The sequence below is a fragment of the Echiichthys vipera genome (assembly GCF_963691815.1).
Source record: "Echiichthys vipera genome assembly, chromosome: 18".
NCBI lineage: Eukaryota > Metazoa > Chordata > Actinopteri > Perciformes > Trachinidae > Echiichthys > Echiichthys vipera.
Genome location: NC_139843.1, coordinates 5464523 through 5483723, shown reverse-complemented (window position 1 = coordinate 5483723; position 19201 = coordinate 5464523). Strand labels below are relative to the sequence as shown.

General features: G+C 43.0%; 1 protein-coding gene across 1 annotated transcript in view; it reads left to right on the top strand.

Moving 5' to 3' along the window:
* LOC310960908 (leucine zipper putative tumor suppressor 2 homolog) overlaps positions 1 to 18864 on the top strand; it is a 39712-nt gene extending 20848 nt beyond the window's left edge. Inside the window, exons 3-7 of the mRNA XM_083932760.1 lie at positions 9411 to 9926; positions 11296 to 11904; positions 12600 to 12722; positions 13616 to 13762; positions 15233 to 18864. Of these exons, the coding sequence (XP_083788886.1) occupies positions 9438 to 9926; positions 11296 to 11904; positions 12600 to 12722; positions 13616 to 13762; positions 15233 to 15940 (2076 nt within the window). The 5' untranslated portion in view covers positions 9411 to 9437 and the 3' untranslated portion in view covers positions 15941 to 18864. The remainder of the gene's footprint in view (positions 1 to 9410; positions 9927 to 11295; positions 11905 to 12599; positions 12723 to 13615; positions 13763 to 15232) is intronic.
* The last annotated feature ends 337 nt before the right edge of the window (positions 18865 to 19201 follow it).

Below are 19201 nucleotides of genomic sequence, written 5' to 3'. Positions count from 1 at the left end.
AGTTAAGTTTCACTATTTTCTGCTTTACTGCTCATTAAAATAATAAAAACAAGGACACGCTGAGGAGGCTAATCCAGAAGTGTGCGTGCGTGCGTGCTTGCTTGCGTGCGTGCGTGCGTGCATGCGTGCGTGCGTGCACGTGTGTGTGTGTGTGTGTGATGGCAGGTCTCTCCCCTCTTTTAGTTCAGTATAATCATTGAGAGAGAAATGCATGTTAAGGTAACTGTGTTTTTTGTATATGGCTCTGCCACAGGGGCTACTTAGTCTATAACACATTGTGCACTTTATAATCTTTAAATATTATAAACTTTATTTATTTATTTAACCTTTTTTATACCAGGAAAATCATTGACATTAAAAATCCTGTGCAAGAAAGCATTCAAAAACGGTGAGATGGAGACAGAGAACAGAAGACGGATAACACAAAATATTCCGCAAAAGGTATTTATACCACGGGCATCGTTTGTGCTGAACCAAATAACGGAATAATTGATAAGTTGATCCACAATAATTTTGACAATAACAACATATACAGCAAACTTTCTGTTTTTCCAGCCACTCAAACGTGAGGATAAAGTAAAAAAAATTAATAAAAATCCACCTTAAGTTTGGAGCATTAACATTTGGCACGGTGACCCTAGTGTGTGCCGGGGCTGCGAGGCGTCTGCCTGTGGAAAGGTAGGTTGTCTCCAATAACTAAAATAGCTTTGTTACACTTTCCCTCTATGTTCCAGTTTCCAGAGAGAGAAAGGGGAGAATAAGGAGGTGGGAGGAGGGGGAGTGGGATTCAGACGTTTGGGCAGAGAGAGAGAGAGAGAGAGAGAGAGATGGAGAGTGGAGGAGGGGATCTCATTTGTTTGTTCCCTCATGCTGAAAACTTAGACACCCTCTCCTTCTTTGCTTCCGTCTCTCCACGTCTTCCTCCACTAAGAGGTGGCGTTGCTCTCAGCGACGAGGGCCGGTACAGGGCTGGTAAGTCCCGCCCCTGTAATACGGCTTCCTGTTGACCACATGGGACCTCATCTTCTAGAAAATTCACATTAGTGTGAAATTGAAACCCCAGTCATTATTACACATGTGATGTTTGCAGAATGAAATGATAATTTTTCATGTTGAGAGTTTGACAGTTTATTGTGAGATTGTTCAGTGAAAGGCTCTGGAAACAAGCGTAACTTCATGTCGCCTGTGACGTCGCATCATCACGCTTTTCCTCCACCTCTCGACTCTGAGTGTTGCTGCATCTTCTGCCAAGATCGAGATCAAGATGCCAGTGTGTTTTGTGCCACAATTTCCACATTGCAGCAAGAACGGGTGTTCTTTCTTTAGAGTCCCGTCTGAACGTAAGACGAAGTGGAGGGAAAGTGTGATGACGTGACGTCACATAGGAACGTGAAATGTAGTCGCTCTTATGAGGCTTTTTCCAGAGCCTTTCACTGAACAATCTTACAATAAACTGTCAAACTCCTAACTGAGAAATGATCATTAAATCCTGCAAACATCGCATGTGTAATCCACGACAGATAATGTCTGGGACCAGAAAATATTTGCTCCATTTCAATAAACACCGATATAAAATTTTCAGGAGCTGAGGTCCCATGTGGTCTATCTGAAGCCGTATTACAGGGGCGGGACTTACCAGCCCTGTAACACACAGAGTTTCTTTTTCCCCCTCAACACTTCACCTGGTGTGGGGAATATTTTTAGCCTCTCTCTCCCTCTGAGGCTGTGGATGTGTGTGTTTATGGTGTGGTACTAACAAAGAAGGATTTAGTGCAGTTCAGTTTGTCTCAAAGCAGGTTTGTGTGACGTTGCAGTCTCGCAGGGCAGGGCCAGTAGACCGTGTGTGTGTGTGTGTGTTTGTGTGTGTGTGTGTGTGTACTGTATCTTTGTAACCTCCATATAAAAAGCCTCTTATACTGTTTGCTTCTCTGATAGCCAATCTCAGACCAAAGACATGCCGGTGAATTTCGTCTGACCTTATCCAGACTCACTGCTGAACGTGTAATGAAATACACGTCTGTGATTGGAGCGACCTGTCTGTCAGCCCTCTGTCCGCACGCGTCACATCTCATATTCAGTGAGACCTTGTAGACTGAAATCTCAATGTATTGATCTTAGCAGCACATGGATTTCTATTCTCTGAGATAAGACGTGACCGCAGAAATAAGATGTGTGAAAAGTAAAGGGACATTTTGAGACTCGATCGAAGAATATCTGGATTTAGAGAAACTTTTATTGTAATAAATCCCTTTTTCCAATCTCTGAACTCCTCCTATCTGTTACAGCAAAAAAGAAATGGACAAAACAATTCAGTTATTGTAGTTTTCTTCGCAAATAACTGTCTTGTTTCACTTTCCTGTTTACGAGGACATAAAGGGTGTGTCTTTTAGTAAAATGACCTCCATTTATGTAAATTAGATTTGACCGGATGATTATGAGTTGTCCTTCAGGAAGGGAAGCTTTTTTTGTAGCAGATTTTACTTGACGAGCTCGAGCGAGACGGCAGAATATTTAGTTTAAGACTGAGCTTTAAAAAAAACTCTAACTTTTTAAAGACAATGAAATGTTTTAACACTGCAATGGTGCATTTGATGTATGGAGGTTTGGCACTTTGTGAGCACGACACTGAATTAGAGAAATCAAACACATAGTTTCTTAAAATGTCAAGTCTTTAAGTAGGAAAATAAATTCTTAGTCGACGTACACTCATACAAAGTATTCAGGTGAACAATCGATGAGTTGATTTTAAGCCACATATCTGTTTTCTCCACACAGAATCATGCAAAAGCATCACTTTAAATCTTGTGTTTACCAGATATGAAGTCATTCATCATGAAAAAAGCATAAAAACTGATTCATCGACTAAAGAAATCTTAGTTGACTCAGATCGGTTCATCGACTAAGATTGGGCAGCCCTATCTTTAAGTATTAGTTCGTTAAATATTATATTATTTACACATTTTTGTTGCTTTATTGTGAATGATCAACCTAAATAGTCACAAATTTGATAAGCAGAGCGGATACTAGACTGATAAATAAAACGTATATATAGTAAAAACATATGCAGTTATCGGGGCTGCACTGACATCTCACGTTTATTGTGCATCAGTTGGTTTGTTTGTTAATAAACAACCATAAAGCACAAAATCGACTCAAATGTTAAGGCCCTTCCTGTCTTGCAGAGAGGCTCACTAAAAGGTGCATTTTCCTAGATGAATGTGTTTAATCTATTCATGACAAACCGTACAGGGTTAAAACCAATCAAAACAACGAGCTTGAGTGTGTGGCTGCGATGTGTGTTGGCTTTTATTTTGTGGGGTTTTGATTCGCACAGTTTTATGCAGAGCGATCTCATTCTCTCTATGCTGCTTTTATTGTGAGTCATTTTTTAAAAGTGTCAGTGCTGAGAGATCGGGGAGAAAACCCTGAAGCTTCGGTGTGACCGCAGATCCCCAGAGCTGCTGCTGTCGGCTGCTGCAGGTAGAAATATCACCATAAATCTCCCGTCCCAAACACGTGGCAGTGTGAGTGATGAGACATCAGAAAAACAATGGCTGCAGAGTCGCCCCCGTCCTCACAGCGACCAGCACTAATTCTGTGCGTGTTTAGTCTTAACTCTCATTACCCGGTGTGCCCGCACATTCCTCCTGCCGCAGGAGTGACTGAGTCCGTCTGTCTGCTGCCCAACCGAGGGGCATTAAAACCTTCAAGGGCTTTTCCCAGACGAAAACAGTCCGCTCGCAGTCCAGTCAGCTGACACGGTAGACATTATGGGGGTGGTTAAGATGTAATTCACCAGCATCATTGTTTTTGCAGTATATATATGATCATAATGACCGTGTTTTGCAGTATTTTAGTCCTGAATTGAGACATTTGAGTATTCATTGGATATGCTTTTACGTCTATTTTACCAAGTCTTGCTTTTCTTTTTGCGAAAGAAAACTACCTTTTCAGCGGCCCTCTCACTGTTTTCACATGCTGGACAGTGTTTATCATCATGGGACTTTTGAGATCTGCTACAAACTGTGGATCTCATTTTTGTGTTTTCACTCACGCTATTCTTGGTAAAGTTCCTTCCCAATGACCTTCTCTTGTAAATTTGTCTCATGACACTTAAAACCTCCATTCTCAGGGCTTTTTTACTGTTTTAAAGTCCGAACTGAACCGGGGAAGAAAGCTTTTAGGCAGTGATAGACTGATACATCGTCCAGCTGATAATTGCGTTTTTTACGTGTATCATACCGGCCGATGCGGGATTCTGGGTTTGCCGATTTTTTTCTGCGGCATTGTTCACAGACAGGTGTCCACAGGCAGCTCCTTGTCACTGGAGACGCCTTTTTTAAATTCAATAAACATTCCTTTTTTTAGATAAATTGAGACTCGTTACATTTGTTGTCATAATTGTGTCATTTTTATGATGTAAATTCAGGGAGAAAAAGTAGTATCAGCTCCAAATATCGGCTTAAGTCTGTTTCGTTCATCGGCTAAGGCTGAATCGGTATCGGCCCTTAAAAAGTCTACATTGGTCGATCCCTACTTTTAGGTGTTCTGCACCTGCTGCGTGAAACAATGTACAGACTGATATTAAGCTTCAAAACATTGTAACACTGAATGACTTAAAAACTGCGTTAAATCTGTTGAGTCCAGGCTGGGTAATGTTATCGTTTTAATGTTTTCTTTGTGCTTTTATGTTAACTGTTGTTGCAACAGCTTTTATATTCTCCATCCTTCATTTCTTACTTTAACATGAACCTGCACATGAGCAGAAACACATAAACTTACAACTTTATTTACCAAACAATTGTGAAAATAATTGTAAAGAATACTTGACAGATTGACTTACGATGGAAATCCTAATTTGTGTCTTAAGTATATTTACACACCGCATTATGTGAAATTTAACTCCTTTCACCGCCCTGTAAAAGCCGTCATGGATTCATCCACCAGTCACGTCCAACGAGGTGTCTAATATCAGCAACTAATGGATGACTGCGAGGCCCGAACCGTCTGCCATTACACTTGTTAACGCGTTGCAATAAATTTTAAAAGGAAGCACGTTATTTTATACAGTTTAAGCGAAACTGCTCCTATTAAAACACTTTAATGGACACCCTACAGCCAATCACAGTTGAGTATTCACCCAACACATGGTTTAAAAGTTGTTAATGTGCATTTATCTTCTATCGGAGCCAAGTGGGAGCGCGCTGATGGAAGAGCTATAGAATGACTGGAGGCTTTAAGATGCTAAGGAGGGGGTCCTGGCCTCCCTGTCAGCCCTCTGACCCCCCTCCCAATGTTTGAGGCCCCGGTCACCATGACGACAAAAGGGAGACCTGTCCGCATGATCGTGACGGGGGCTGTAAAAACACCCTTCAGTGGACTCCCCTGCATAGTTTCAGTTATCCAGAGTCCAGAGGGATTAGAGCGCATTCACTTATCTGGGGAGAGTAAGAGGGAAAGAACCGGGCTCGGTTTGTTTTATCTTCAACCTGAAGTGTAGAAAACATGAACGCAAGCCAAGTGTCCAACAGTTTGACAGAGAGACACAGTCAGACATGCAGCCCTTTACGTTAATCTGATGGCAATTTACCACGTCGGCCTCATGTGTGAATAAGCACCCGGGTCACTTTTTTCATAACAGGCACAAATCAGATTAACGTATAAAGTTGCAGCATCACAAGTTCAGACATGCACAGAGAGAGAGATTAAATGTCTTTCAAAGATCATTGAATACATGTGAAATCTCAATCCTCAGATCGTGCGCTCTTAAACCGTTTTAATCAGGACATTTTCCCAGGGCTAAAAAAGTTTTTAACCCTAACCCTAATAAACAGTAAAGTTCTGACTTTATTTTTAGTTTTCATGCATGCAAACTGTGCGACTAATCATCCAGAAAAACAAATTGACTGTCTTTTAGCATTAAATTTGAAATATCGTATTTTCCGCACTATAAGGCGCACCACATTATAAGGCGCACCTTCAGTGAACGTCTTATTTTGAAACTTTTTGCATATATAAGGTGCACAGCATTATAAGGTGCATAGAACAGACGCTACAGTCGAGGCTGGGGTTACGTTCTGCATCCATTAGATGAAGCTGCGCTAAAGGGAACGTCAACAACACAGTCAGGGGAGGTCGTCTTGTTGCCTCCTCCACTTCGGCACCATTGATTGGTTCATGTTGAACTCTCTGGCTGCTGCTCTATTCCCGTGTTCTCCTGCGTGACTAATGGCCTTGAGTTGAAACTCTGCGTCGTAAGCGTGTCTCTTAACAGGAGCCATTTTGGGCTCTTTACACAAACACACACATGAAAATGAAACGGCACGCTTCACGCAGTCGTATATCTCAACATGCACCGCGCGTTACTTCTTCTACGGGGGAAAATAGAGTCGGCGGCTGCTCACCGTAGTTGGAGACCTGTTGTGGCTCAATATTGGTCCATATATAAGGAGCACCGGATTATAAGGCGCACTGTCGGCTTTGGAGACATTTGAAGGTTTTTAGGTGTAACTTATAGTGTGGAAAATACGGTAGTTGGAAATGTATCAGTGATTAATGTTCTTAATTCATGCTTCAACAGCTGAATAAGTTTTAAAATCCACCCGTGAAGCCGCCTCACTTCTGCTCTCTTCGTTTTCATACACTCATCATTTAAAATCAGCTGTTTGCCTTGGTTCCTATATATATATATATATATGTATATATATATATATATATATATATATATATATATATATATATATTTGAGTATAACGAGTTTCTCTGACGGCTAAACTCTAGACGTTAGAGTTGGTGCTTTAGTTAATCTGATTTCCTGCTATTCAGAAAGGATTATATGTAATAAATATCGTCATGGACTAATTAGCTTTTCTCAGTGCATAGAGGAATCGCATAAGATTAATCCTACAGGCTCCGCTCATTAGGACCGTTAATTCTGCCTCCCAAACACCACATGTTGCCCCTGCTGCCGTTAACGTAGGTTTTCCTTCGTACCGACACATTTTATTTACTGAATGACTAAAGAGAATCGATGCACAGAGCGTTTCCAGTCTCATTTTTTGGATTTTAGACGATCATTTCCTGCATTATTTTTGTTTAACTTTCTGATAATAGCACAATAATGCATCGGTGTTATGAATATTTGTTGTACCACTTCCATTACAAAGAATGCCGTTCAAAAAGAAACCGCGGATTAGACTAGATTAATTTGTTTTTTCACAGTGTTTACATATCATAACAACATATTGCAGCTCCAGATTTGTCTCAGTCACTTATTATGAGTCTAAGTAGGGATCAGCCCGACATTGAGTGAGCTAATTAACGTGTGGTAATCACAGTTAAATCACTGTAGGGCTCTCCGTGAACTTGGCAGGTCGGAAAATGACTTGGCATGGCTTTGTCCTGGCAGGTGCAGTCTGGAAGTGTGTCTGGCAAAAGTGTGCATGCTGTCAGTCAGCACGTCTCTCACCTCATTAGTGAACATGGACAGTCTTTCCCGCAGGTTTAGAGGGTGACAGAGGAGGTGAGACAAGAGGGGAAAGTCTTAGATCTTTCCTCACTAACAAATACATTCGCTACGAGAGACGTAGTGAGAACCACAGTCTCACCGTACTTCAAATCCTTCAATCATCATCTTGTGCGACTTGCTAGACGAGCCCGAAACTCAAGAACAGGACGCACCCGTCAGTCGGATATCCTCATATTCTCCGACTCACTGTGGTGTTTTTAGAGCACAAGGGGCTCTGCTGTTTGGTGTTGTCAATGTGCACCATGACCTCATCATCACGCGTCCTGTCGTGGCCATTGTTCTCCACACAACACTCCACTGTTCACCGTCCAACGGGACAAATAGTTGTCATCGTCGTCGGTATGCGCCTGTTAATAGTGTCAATATTTACCAGCAGTCCTGGGGGAGTGAGGGAGTGAAACAGTAAGTGGTCATCGCCTCCTACGCTGCTGTTAAGTCCTCACAACTTTCTATATTTTTGTGTACTGTTAGATTAACTCAGCAACTTTTCAACACCCACAGCGATACTATCACAGCGAGTTCAACCTGTCTCCTCTCCTCTGTGTTTCTATTACCCACTGTTATGAACTTATAGTTTCCCCCGAGGCTGATTAGATGTGTGCAGACAGTAGCCTTTGTTGGTGTCAGAGGAAATGCCAGCATGTTAGGAGCCATTTTATATCTCGAATGAAAAGAAAGCCTTTTCTCCTGCTGCCTCATGCCTTGCAAGCCTCATGCCTCAAGCCCCGTTTGTGCTGCTTGAATGGGCTTCATGAATGGCCCGTCCTGGTTCACTGTGTGTGGGCCAATGTGGGCTTGTGGGATATTTGTATGCTTCGGTCTAATGTACGTTATCTCTCTGTTTTCCTCCTGTTGGAGTTGTTTCAAATTCCTTGAATGCACCCCGGTGTGGGGATTGAACAGCTAGAATTTGACCTTATTAGTATCTGGAAGAAAAACATGCCATTTCAACCAGCGTTTAGTTCCCTAGATGACATAATTAAATATCACAGCAACATGTTGTGTCAGCTATGTGAAAAACACATCATTAACACAGGGAAATGTTCAATAACAAAGTCATTTTATTTTGAAACACTTACATTTTGCTCATGAAGGCTTGGAACGTAAGGATTTAAGGACTTGTTTTACATGATTTGAGACATGACTTAGATTTTTTACAAATGACTTGAGACTTGAATGATGTGATACGTTTCTTAAAACTTGCCACTACAAGAGTCTTGTCTTTGATTCGTCTAAAGCTACAATTACTTTAATCTTTGTCATGGAGTTGTTCTTGCAGACTTTAGAGTGGACTTGAGTTGAGTCGCCTCGAATGAGCAACAGACCTGACTTGAGACTTGCTGCTACAAGACAAGACACTTCTACTTGTCTAGAAAGACTTGAGAGCTGTTATTTGACTTGACTTTGAATTGAATGAGTTGAGACTTGACTTGTATTTGTCTAAAGAGACTTGCTTTTACAAGCCTCAATACTTGTCTGTATTTAATTAAAACATTTAAAAAAAGACTTGGGATCTGCTACTAGACTTGACTTGTCTTAACGGACTTGAGACTTCCCCCTAAAATATGAAAACATCTGTGATGAAAAACTAATTTGGAAACTACAATAAAACACAAAATGTACAAGACTGTGTACATGAACAACCGTAGAGTCCAGTGGTAGCAGCTCACCGGTCGTTTGTATGGTGGTCAACATTTCCAAGGTAATGGCGAGCTCCATCAACCAGAGACGTTGCTGTTACACTTAGGATTGTGGGTAGTGTAGTAAAACATCATCACAATCAAAATCCTGACGCAGAAAATGAACTGATTTTTTTTTATAAAGGTTTAAACACGTATTTAAACATGTTTGTGGGACTCACAGTGTTGTTCTTTTGTCTCAGAGCGAGTGACCCCTCTGAGCTGCCACCATGGCACTGGTTCAGGCTCTGCCCATATCTGCTGAGCCCCACAACCCCGGCCTCAGCGGAGGACCCCGCAGGAGGCACCCCTCCGGCCCTTCACCCACCCTCAACGCACCACCCTCCACTCTGGATCCTATGGGTTCTGTCAGCAGCCTCATCGCCACCCGTCCGGGCCCCTACCAGGACCACCGATCTGTCGTTGAGCTGGGAGCCAGGGTCAGACGGTCCACCCCGGGCGCCTCCTGCCTGGACTCTGAGTCGCCCATGGACCCCTTAATATTTCAGAGCATCCAGAAACAGAGCTCCATGACGAAGGAGAGCGGAAATAGGAACTATACCTATCTGAATGAGGACTATGTAGGCGACTGGAATGACAACCACGTGACACGTGCCAGCCCGGGAATCGATGCAGATGAGACTAAAGGATCCGGGTTCAATGGGAACATGGGGGCACCTCCTCCAAAACTGATCCCTGTGTCAGGAAAACTTGAGAAGGCAAGTCTTTTATTACATTAATTTACATTTTACTAATAAAATGTAGTCTGTGGTGCACTTAAACCGTATTTCATGACGATACTTGGAGATGTTTCTGTTATTAAGCTGTCCATCGTTAATATAAATGTGGTGGACAAAATATTAGAAACCCCTGTTATAGTGGCACTATGTCACTATCGGCACACACTGCTTCCACTTGCTTGTACGCGTGCTGGTAACGAGGTGTAGTGTCACACAAACATTTACCTTTCTGTTTGTGTTGCTTTATTTTACACCGTTGAGGCACCATAAACTTCTATACTTTGTTCACAATAAACTCACAATTAACGCGCCTGTTACACGCCGTTACACACCGTTACACATGTTAGGGCACGGTCAAAATTAACCAACAAACAAACACTGCCACCTATTGGCATAAATGTGCACAACACATAAACAAAATAGAAAATAAGCAATATGGCTCCTACACCTGTAAGTATAAACCAATACAGTTAAACGGCACCACATCCATTTAAATAGGTCATAAAGTCGCACCAACACCCCTCTGAAACAGTCTGGATGTAGGATTTGTTGCAGGACTGTTGTTGTTACCAGACTGCATTGGTTTTAGCGCTCTATCAGTACCTAATAAATTGATTTTGAGGTTTATTTCACATAAAGCAATCAGACAAAACAAACTACAGACACCAACATACCAATACAGCAACAGCACAGCTAGAATACAACAACATCAAGGAGATGGACGAAGCATAGCTTTTACATTTTCATCCCCCAATGAATCTAAAACAGTTCACAGATACCTGGATCTCCACACATGTTAGTTGGTCCAGTCCCAGCCTGGTCCTGGTCCTGGTCCAGTCCCAGCCTGGTCAGATGCGTACATGAACTGCTGAAGCCTCTTGGATGAGAGGTGAAATTTCGTCCTAGACAAATAACCAAGTCCAGTTGCTTGTGACTGAAATTGCTTCGAGGATGGTTTACAGATAGGAATGCAAACATCCAATACTGCCATGAAGAAATCGTGCACATTCATTTGCAATATTGACTGCAGTGGACCAAACAGATACGCTGGAGCTTTAAACTTCACATATCATGATCTTCATCTTCAGATGGGGTTTTCTCAGTGGTGATTTCATTTATTTTTGAGCACTTTAGCAACAACTGGTCTTTAAAAGTTGAGGTTCATTCATTATCTTGAAAACAGGAGTTGGCAAAACAGCCTCAATATCCATTTAGTAGCCATTCTGGAGCAGTCCTATCACAAGACTTGACACTCTGTGATATTAAAGGTGGTATTAACTTTCTTGCACTTGTAGTTGATGTAAATCTTTATTTTCCTGCCTCATCTCATTTTATCTTCCTTCCCTAGAACATGGAGAAAACGGTGCTGCGGCCCACTGCCTTTAAACCTGTCATTCCCAAGAGTCGTACCTCCATGCAGTACCTCTCCCCTCGCCACTGTGCCAACGTTTCAGAAAGCCAAAACAACCTGAACCTGCTGAGCCCCACCCATATAGAGATGTCGCCCTCCTGCTCTGAGAAAAGCAGCTCATACAGCAGGGCCCGTAACAGCGGTGGTGGCGGCGGTGGTGGCAGCAGCCATTCCTGCCAACTCACCGACTCTGGACGCAACTCTCTCTCCAGCCTCCCGCCTTACAGCAACGGCGGCTACAGCGTGGCATCCGGAGAGGCCTCTGCTGGCCACCTGGAGGCCATAAAAAGCGCTGCTCCGGTCAGCGGACACGGACACTCCAACTCAGACAGCGGGCGGTCTTCCTCCAGTAAGAGCACGGGCTCCGGCTCCATAAGTGGCCGAGGACAGCACCTGTCTGACAGCGGGTCCAGCGGGCGCTCCCCTGGTACGGTGGAGGGTTACGAGGGGCTCGTGAGGGACCTGGAGGACAAGCTAAGGGAGAGAGAGCTGGAGCTGCAGCAACTCAGAGACAACCTGGATGAGAATGAAGCGGCAATATGTCAGGTCGAGTACACTTCACTTGAAACACACACACTTTGTTGTCTTCTCTGTAAAAATAAACATGAATCCGTTTTGACTTAAAGTTTCCAGGGCTTGAAGTTCTCTGTCACAACATCAAATTTCTCTTCTTTATGCTTTTAGAGGACAAAACCCAGAACCAACCGTCCCATGACATATTATACTCTTGATTTGTTAGTAGGTGGTGGTAATTAGCTGTGAATTCACTTGGGACCGGAGTTAGTGGGTAACATTAAACTAAAGGTGCGGTTCTGTGTCATAAAGCAAACTGCTGAAAAGTAACGACGCACTGTGTTCACTCACTGCCTTTTTTCACGTTACTAATACTATAAAACCTTTGTGAAACAACATAAAAAGTACATGGACATGTCCTACAGCTGTAAAATGTTAATTGGTTTTAAAATCCAGTGTATTTTTGTGCAAAACCACTGTTCATAATAGGCAACACTTAGTATAGAGCTAAGAAATGTAATCAGGGCCAAGCAACTTTACGCTCTAAAAAGCCAGACAGTGTGTGAACATCCTAATACCCTAACTTGTTTTAGCTTTAGTTTCTGTAGCTTCAAAACTGAAGCTAATGTTGTAAACCACGATCTATTGGAGAAGTTGTGCATAATTTTCAAACTCCTCTTCGTACCGTAAATCGCGATGGACTAGATGTTCTGTCTTTCCATTCGCAGGTTTACGAAGAGAAGCAGCGGCGCTTCGAGCTGGAGCTGGAGGAGCTGCGGCAGGGCTGTGCCACCCGGATGCAGGTGGCCTCGCAGAAGGCGCAGCGTGCACAGCAGGTGCTTCAGTTGCAGGTCAGAACCTCTGACAAAAAGAGTCGATCTGGTTCCTCTACACACCAATGGTGCTGCCATTTTTCTACAAATACATAAAACAAAACGTCGGCACAGGCCAAAGCCACATACAGTCATTTGATATCCATCTGTTTTATCTAAATACATCATAATCAGCTGCCTTGTTGCGTGAAACTAGGATGCATTGCCTCTTGTTGCTTTTCTGATTTTCTCAGTTAATTATTTCTTTAATCCACAAATCACATCAGAGGATTAATCTCTTTCCTTTTTAAATCAATCATCAATACGGCGTTTTGAGCGTGGGGTTGAGCTCATTACTGTCCTCACCGTGACATCAGTGTCTATGTCGGGAAATATATATAATAAACACAATTAAGGCCAAAATCTTCTTTCCTGATATAGGTCAGTTTATATCTCAGGAGGCTTTCTAGTAATTCAGTTGATAAATGGTCTTGGTCAGGTCAGGTATTTTCTCTTTTCATGAAAAACTTTAGTGCAAATGAACAGAACGTAAAGCGTCAATATTGTCGTAACACAGTTTGGTCACAGGTTTTTCGTCATAGCGATTGAAACCATCTAGAGAAAATGATTTGACGATATATGTCGTGATATCACGGCACAAACACAATAATCTTTTAGTTATGATTGACTGTCTTCCGTCCGCTGTTAAAGGTCTTCCGGAGAGAAAAAAAACTTTTGCTGGTCACCCCGTGTCTAGTGTCTAGATCACAAACATCACGAGAGCATCATGCATGTGTGCTGTTGCTGCGTGCATCTGTTTGAAATGTGGCCACTTTAAACGATGTAGTCAGTGTACGTAACATAGCTTCCTTTTAAGACCTGGTCCTTCTGCTCCGGTCGGCTTGTACTGACGTTTGTGTTCATCGCCACAGGTTTATCAGCTCCAGCAGGAGAAGAAGAAGCTCCAGGAGGACTTTGCTCAGCTTCTGAAGGAGCGGGAGCAGCTGGAGGAGCGCTGCAGCTCCTATGAGCACGAAAAAATTCAGCTTGGGCCTCGGCTGGAGGAGAGCAAGTGGGAGGTGAGCGCCAACGGGAGCTTCTTAAAAAGACTCAGGGACATTTTATTCCGTACAGTATGGACACAATTAAAAGAGCTGTAAAGGTTTATTATTTATTTTATTTTTTTATTAATTCATTTATTTCAGACTTGTAATCAAAGTGCCATCCTCCCCATCCTTCTCTAAACTCAGTTTTACTCTTACTTTAACTGTTATAAGTACATATTACATTAATTTTACTTAAAAGCATCAATCTGAACATGGCAGTCTTCCCATAATATATTTCTGAATAAATTTATGTCCCTCATGAAATCATATCAAATGTGACACAGAAATGAAAGTGTTGCCAAAATGGAGCCCACATCACAGTCGTAACTGTAAGATAATAATGGGTTTGTTAGTGGGATAGCAGGAAAACAAACTTTAAATCGGCAATCTCTGAGATCTTCATTAGAATAAATGTCTGTTAAGTCACTATCGTTGAATGAGGAACCACAGCAGCAATTGAGGCTATGGCCCACTGATATTGATTGATATTTGCAGTGTTACGAACTGACTGACTGTGGCAACGCTCTAACAAAAAAATACTGTATTAAGTAACTGCTAATGCAAACTGAACATTCCCTGCTGCTGCAGCTTCACATTAAAATCAGTTAACTGGTGAAACATGAGTTGACTTTGATTATAGAGTGCAGGAAATGCAACGTGTCTGTCAGTGAGCTCAAAGTTGACCGCTTACGTTCACCACAGATACATCCTTAAAACGAGACAACGATTATATTTGATATCAGTTTGAGTAATTCCCGTGCGGAGCAGCCCCAGTGAGCTGTTCGATGGAGTGCTACAGGCGACACTGTCACTTTCCACAGACTCGTGGCCTCAGCAGAATAACATCAGATCACAGTTGCTCACAAAATGATGGAAAAAGGTCCATTATTGCCTGGCGTCTTTGCTGCCCCATGTATGCTGGGACGTGTAGTATTCAACCACATTCGCTGTTCCCAGAAATCTTAAGGATTGCCACTTTTAAATGCAAAGGAATGAGTTCATCAGTCATGCGGACCGATGGAACAGGCTGGCTCTGTGTCTTCATAAGCTCCAGACACGGATCCAAAGTACAATTGATCCTCTCCGCTGTTTCAGATAATTAATTGTGCTCAAGATCTTAGACAGTCAGTGTGTTTGATCCCTACAGAGAGGATATACGAAGCCTCTTTAATCATTCAGCTGCTGTCACAGAAAAAAACAGAGACACTGCTGTTCAACTGAGGGAGAGCTGTAGTTACACACATCGACCAGGGTGTGAGGCTTCTATTGGAGATCAAATCTTATCTTATCAAAATGGGATAATTGGCATAGTCAAGGTTAATCAAAATAACTGTCAGGTGCAAACCTTATTTATTTGACTTCTCTTTATTATTGATGAGCATGTGCACCAAAAACTACCTTTGTTTCTGAGCTGAATACACATCCTGAACTGTCTCCCCCCAGGTCTGTCAGAAGTCCGGGGAAATCTCGTTGCTGAAGCAGCAGCTGAAGGACGTGCAGGGGGAGTTAGCGCAGCGTGTGGGGGAGATCGTCTCGCTGCGGGGTCAACTCAGAGAGGCTCGTGGCGAGTTGACAAACACCCAGGTCCTGCTCCAGGAGGCCAACGGCACGACCCGCACACGAACCCTGGAGCTGGAGGTGTGCGAAAACGAGCTCCAGCGTCGCAAGAGCGAAGCAGAGCTGCTCAGAGAAAAGGTAGGACGCCTCGAGGGAGAGTTGGCTCATCTCAGAGATGCTATGGCCAATCACAGCTCAGGAAACAGACAGTGTCAGGTGTTCCAGGAGGCAGAGGACCACCTACTCGCCTACGAGAGTGACGAGGCGAAGGCCCAGCGGCAGAGCAGCGCCGAGGCCCTGCAGAACATGAAGGCGCAGATGGATAGGATGAGGGCCGAGCTGGCCTACGAGCGCCAGCGGGCCGAGCAGCAAACGGGAGGCTTCGAGGAGGAGCGCAGGATATGGCAGGAGGAGAAGGAGAAAGTTATCCGCTACCAGAAGCAGCTGCAGCAGAACTATGTGCAGATGTACCGCAGGAACCGAGAGCTGGAGCAGCACCTGCAGGAGCTCAGTCAGGAACTGGAGAGCAGGGAGGAGGACGAGGGCAGCGGCAACGAAATCAACTTTGATGAGATCGCAGCCACAGAAATCTAACCCGCGTGTCTCTCCCATCTTTTCATTTGCACTACTGTCAGCTAAATATTCTTCTTTTCACAGGTTAACAGGACAAACAAGCGGAAAATAACACATCTGCAGCGTGAAATCAGCCACACTTTAGTTCTGCATCCTTGGTCTGTTCTCCGAGGAGTCCCACCTGAAAGCCAGTGACCTCTATAAGTCGTTAGTAGGCCACGTCCCTCCTCTGCCCCTCCGTTAATATCTGTAACTAACTGCACATCTCCCCCAGTTTGAGGCATTTGTGGGAGAATTTGTTGTGTATGAGTAACGGCTCCCACTCTCCTCCTCCTGAGTTGGTTATGACTCCACCCTCCCTGCTGGGTTTAGCACTACACACCCACTCTTTGTTAGCACTCCGCTCTCATTAGGACAGTTAATTTAGCGGGAGCCCACTCTTGTTGCTGATTTGACAGTAAACGTGGGACACTGTCATTTCAGCATGTCACGATAAGAGCGAGTGAGTCAGAGCGAGGCGCAGATGACGGTGGCTGCACTCTCATCATGACCGACCAGTAAACAGTAGAGGTTTTTCAAAATTATGTCCTCTAACCTGAGCAGCAAGACACAGAGATACTCTAATTTTCCAATCATATATGGCACAAAAAAATGTTTTTATAAATATTATTAGGTCCAGTGTGAGTGAAACAAAGTTTAAGCCTCCGTAAGTTGTACTCTCATATCCTGCACACGTAATGGGGGAATAATACCTTAAACATCTGTACAGACTGATGTAAACACAGGAACAACTAGATTAAATACACCTTACATCCAGTGCACAAGTCGTATTATCTCCTGCACACACAAAAGGTCTTGGACATCTTTCAAATGTTATTGAAAGAGGCTTCCTCGCCAATCTTAACAGCAGCATGCGGCTGAATCAGGAGCCACTTAGGACAGAGAACCTCAGAGGGAAAAGAGAGGACTGGAGCACACTGATTAAACACTCCTGCGTCTTCATCAGAGTCTAAAACGGTCCTCCCTCTTTTCCCTGTGAGGATTCAACCTCTATTCCTGTACTGTAGGGCTACCACCGTATACGTACAGTAAGTATACTGTATATCATCATATTGGAAATGTTCCGGAGACATTTCGGCATATTATCATAGCAGGAAAAGCGAGGTGTAATTATCAATATTAATATCGACTGCATCGCCATAACCAGCAATACAAAGGGACCCCGTACCAGGGTCCCACTGGCTGACTGTCATGGGCGACTGGGACATTTAATGGAACTGTTTACCATCGCTAACAGGGTATGGCTCAGTTTGAAATCACTTACTTTTAGTATGCACTGCAGCTGCCCTAATAAAGCATGCACTGTTACATGCTGTATGTGTATTATTACAGACTGTACATAAAGCTGGACGGCTCCTCTCTACGTCCTCCCGCTGTACAAAGGTGAAGCCAGAATATCGTAATTTTGCAACCAGAGTCTGCGCAGTAGCGATCGGGTGATGGCATCACGTCGTCAAAGTCCTGCCCTGCAGTCGATCACAGCTGTCAATTATGACATTTCACCTGGTTTCTATAGCATCCGATAACTAAATGAAATCAAACTTAACAGAAAAATTAACACTTGAACAAACATCAGTGCGATAAGAAACTACCTACACTGACAGAAACCATCTTTGGGAAGAATATTAAGGTGTAGTTTGACTTTGGCCATGTCCCATCCACTCACACGGAGGGGGCGGAACTTATGGCCTGTATTGTAGCCAGCAACTAGTGGCCGATACAGATTTTTTGGCTTCAATTTAAGGGAGCTGGTCAGCCGTCCATCTGTATATACAGTCTATGATTGGGACAAAGCATCTTTATGGCATACTGAATTATGGCAATGAGGATACTGGAACCCAGGTGTGTTTCACCCGTGCTTTTCCTGCTATAAAAGTCAAAATGTCTGCAGTGAGTGAATGCTGTCTCAAGTCACTAGTGCACTGTAAAGTCTATCTCTGTTACGTTAGACAAAGGAGAATCTCTTTGAGCTCAGTTAGGCTCTTTATGAAGTAGAAGTACCAGACGGAGAGCCTATTTGTCGCCTCACAGCAAGAGGAGAACCAGCTGGCCAGCTCAGGCCCTTCTGTGTTTCCTGTCCCTCCCACAGTCCAATGACATGCAGGTTAGTCGTTTAATTGCTGACTCTAAATTGTCCTTTAGGTGTGAATATGAGCTGTCTGTCCCCGTGTCGGCCCTGTGATTGACTGGTGAACTGTCCAGGGTGCATCACAATATCAGCTGGGAGTTGCGTCCTGAGAAGGTAACAATCAATTATACTAGAATTAGACGTTAAAGGGATAGTGACCACTGTAAAATGACAATCAGTGATGGTTGACAAATTCCTATTATCGCCAATCCCCTGCTGTTTTATACACTTACACAAGGCCAAAAGTACAACACCAAATCAGCAATGTGCTCACACTAAATTTGTTTTTTCCCAGTAAAACATAAAATAAAGAGAAAACACTTGACTGCTACTGCTCTCTAAGAGGTGGTAAAGATTGAGTACTGTGTGGGTGAATCCTGCACTGAATGATGGGTTTTGGTGGAAACTGCTTCAAGTGTTTTCTCTTGTACGACAGAACCAGGAGACATTTTTTATTGTTCCTCTTTTACCGCTGATTGAATCATCGTCTCTGTAAAAAACCCTCACAAATCATAAAGTTTTCTTCCAGAGATGCGTGTCCATCTCAAAACATGTCAACATAGCCACTGTGAATAGACCAAAGCAATGTCGCACATTATATTTTGCCCCTACAGACACGACGCCTGTGTATTAATGTTTGTGTGGATGTTTGTTCTGGTTCCTCAGTGTAATTTTATAATCCACGATATTTGTATGAAGGCATTAAATGTATATTTTCATGCTGTACATTTTCTTGAACAAACCTACCATGGTTTTTATTAAAAAAGGATTAAAATTAACAGCTGTGTGGTACATTTGTTCAACTTCATACAGTTTAAGTCTTTCTATTAACGCCAAATAATATCACAATTACGTCTTTAACAGTTTTTTTTTGCAGAAATCGGTGTATTTTAGTTAAAGATCCAGTATTAAGAATGACAGATTAATCAGGGTTGTATTTCTCAGTGTTCATCTTGTTTACATTTAGGTTTGTTTTTAAGGTTTGTGGTTTGAAACAGCATCAAAATATTTCTCATGAGCTGCTGCAGAGAGCAGGAATGTGTCCGAACAGCTCGTGTCTGCCCTCTGCAGGTCAAAACCTAGACTTCACAACA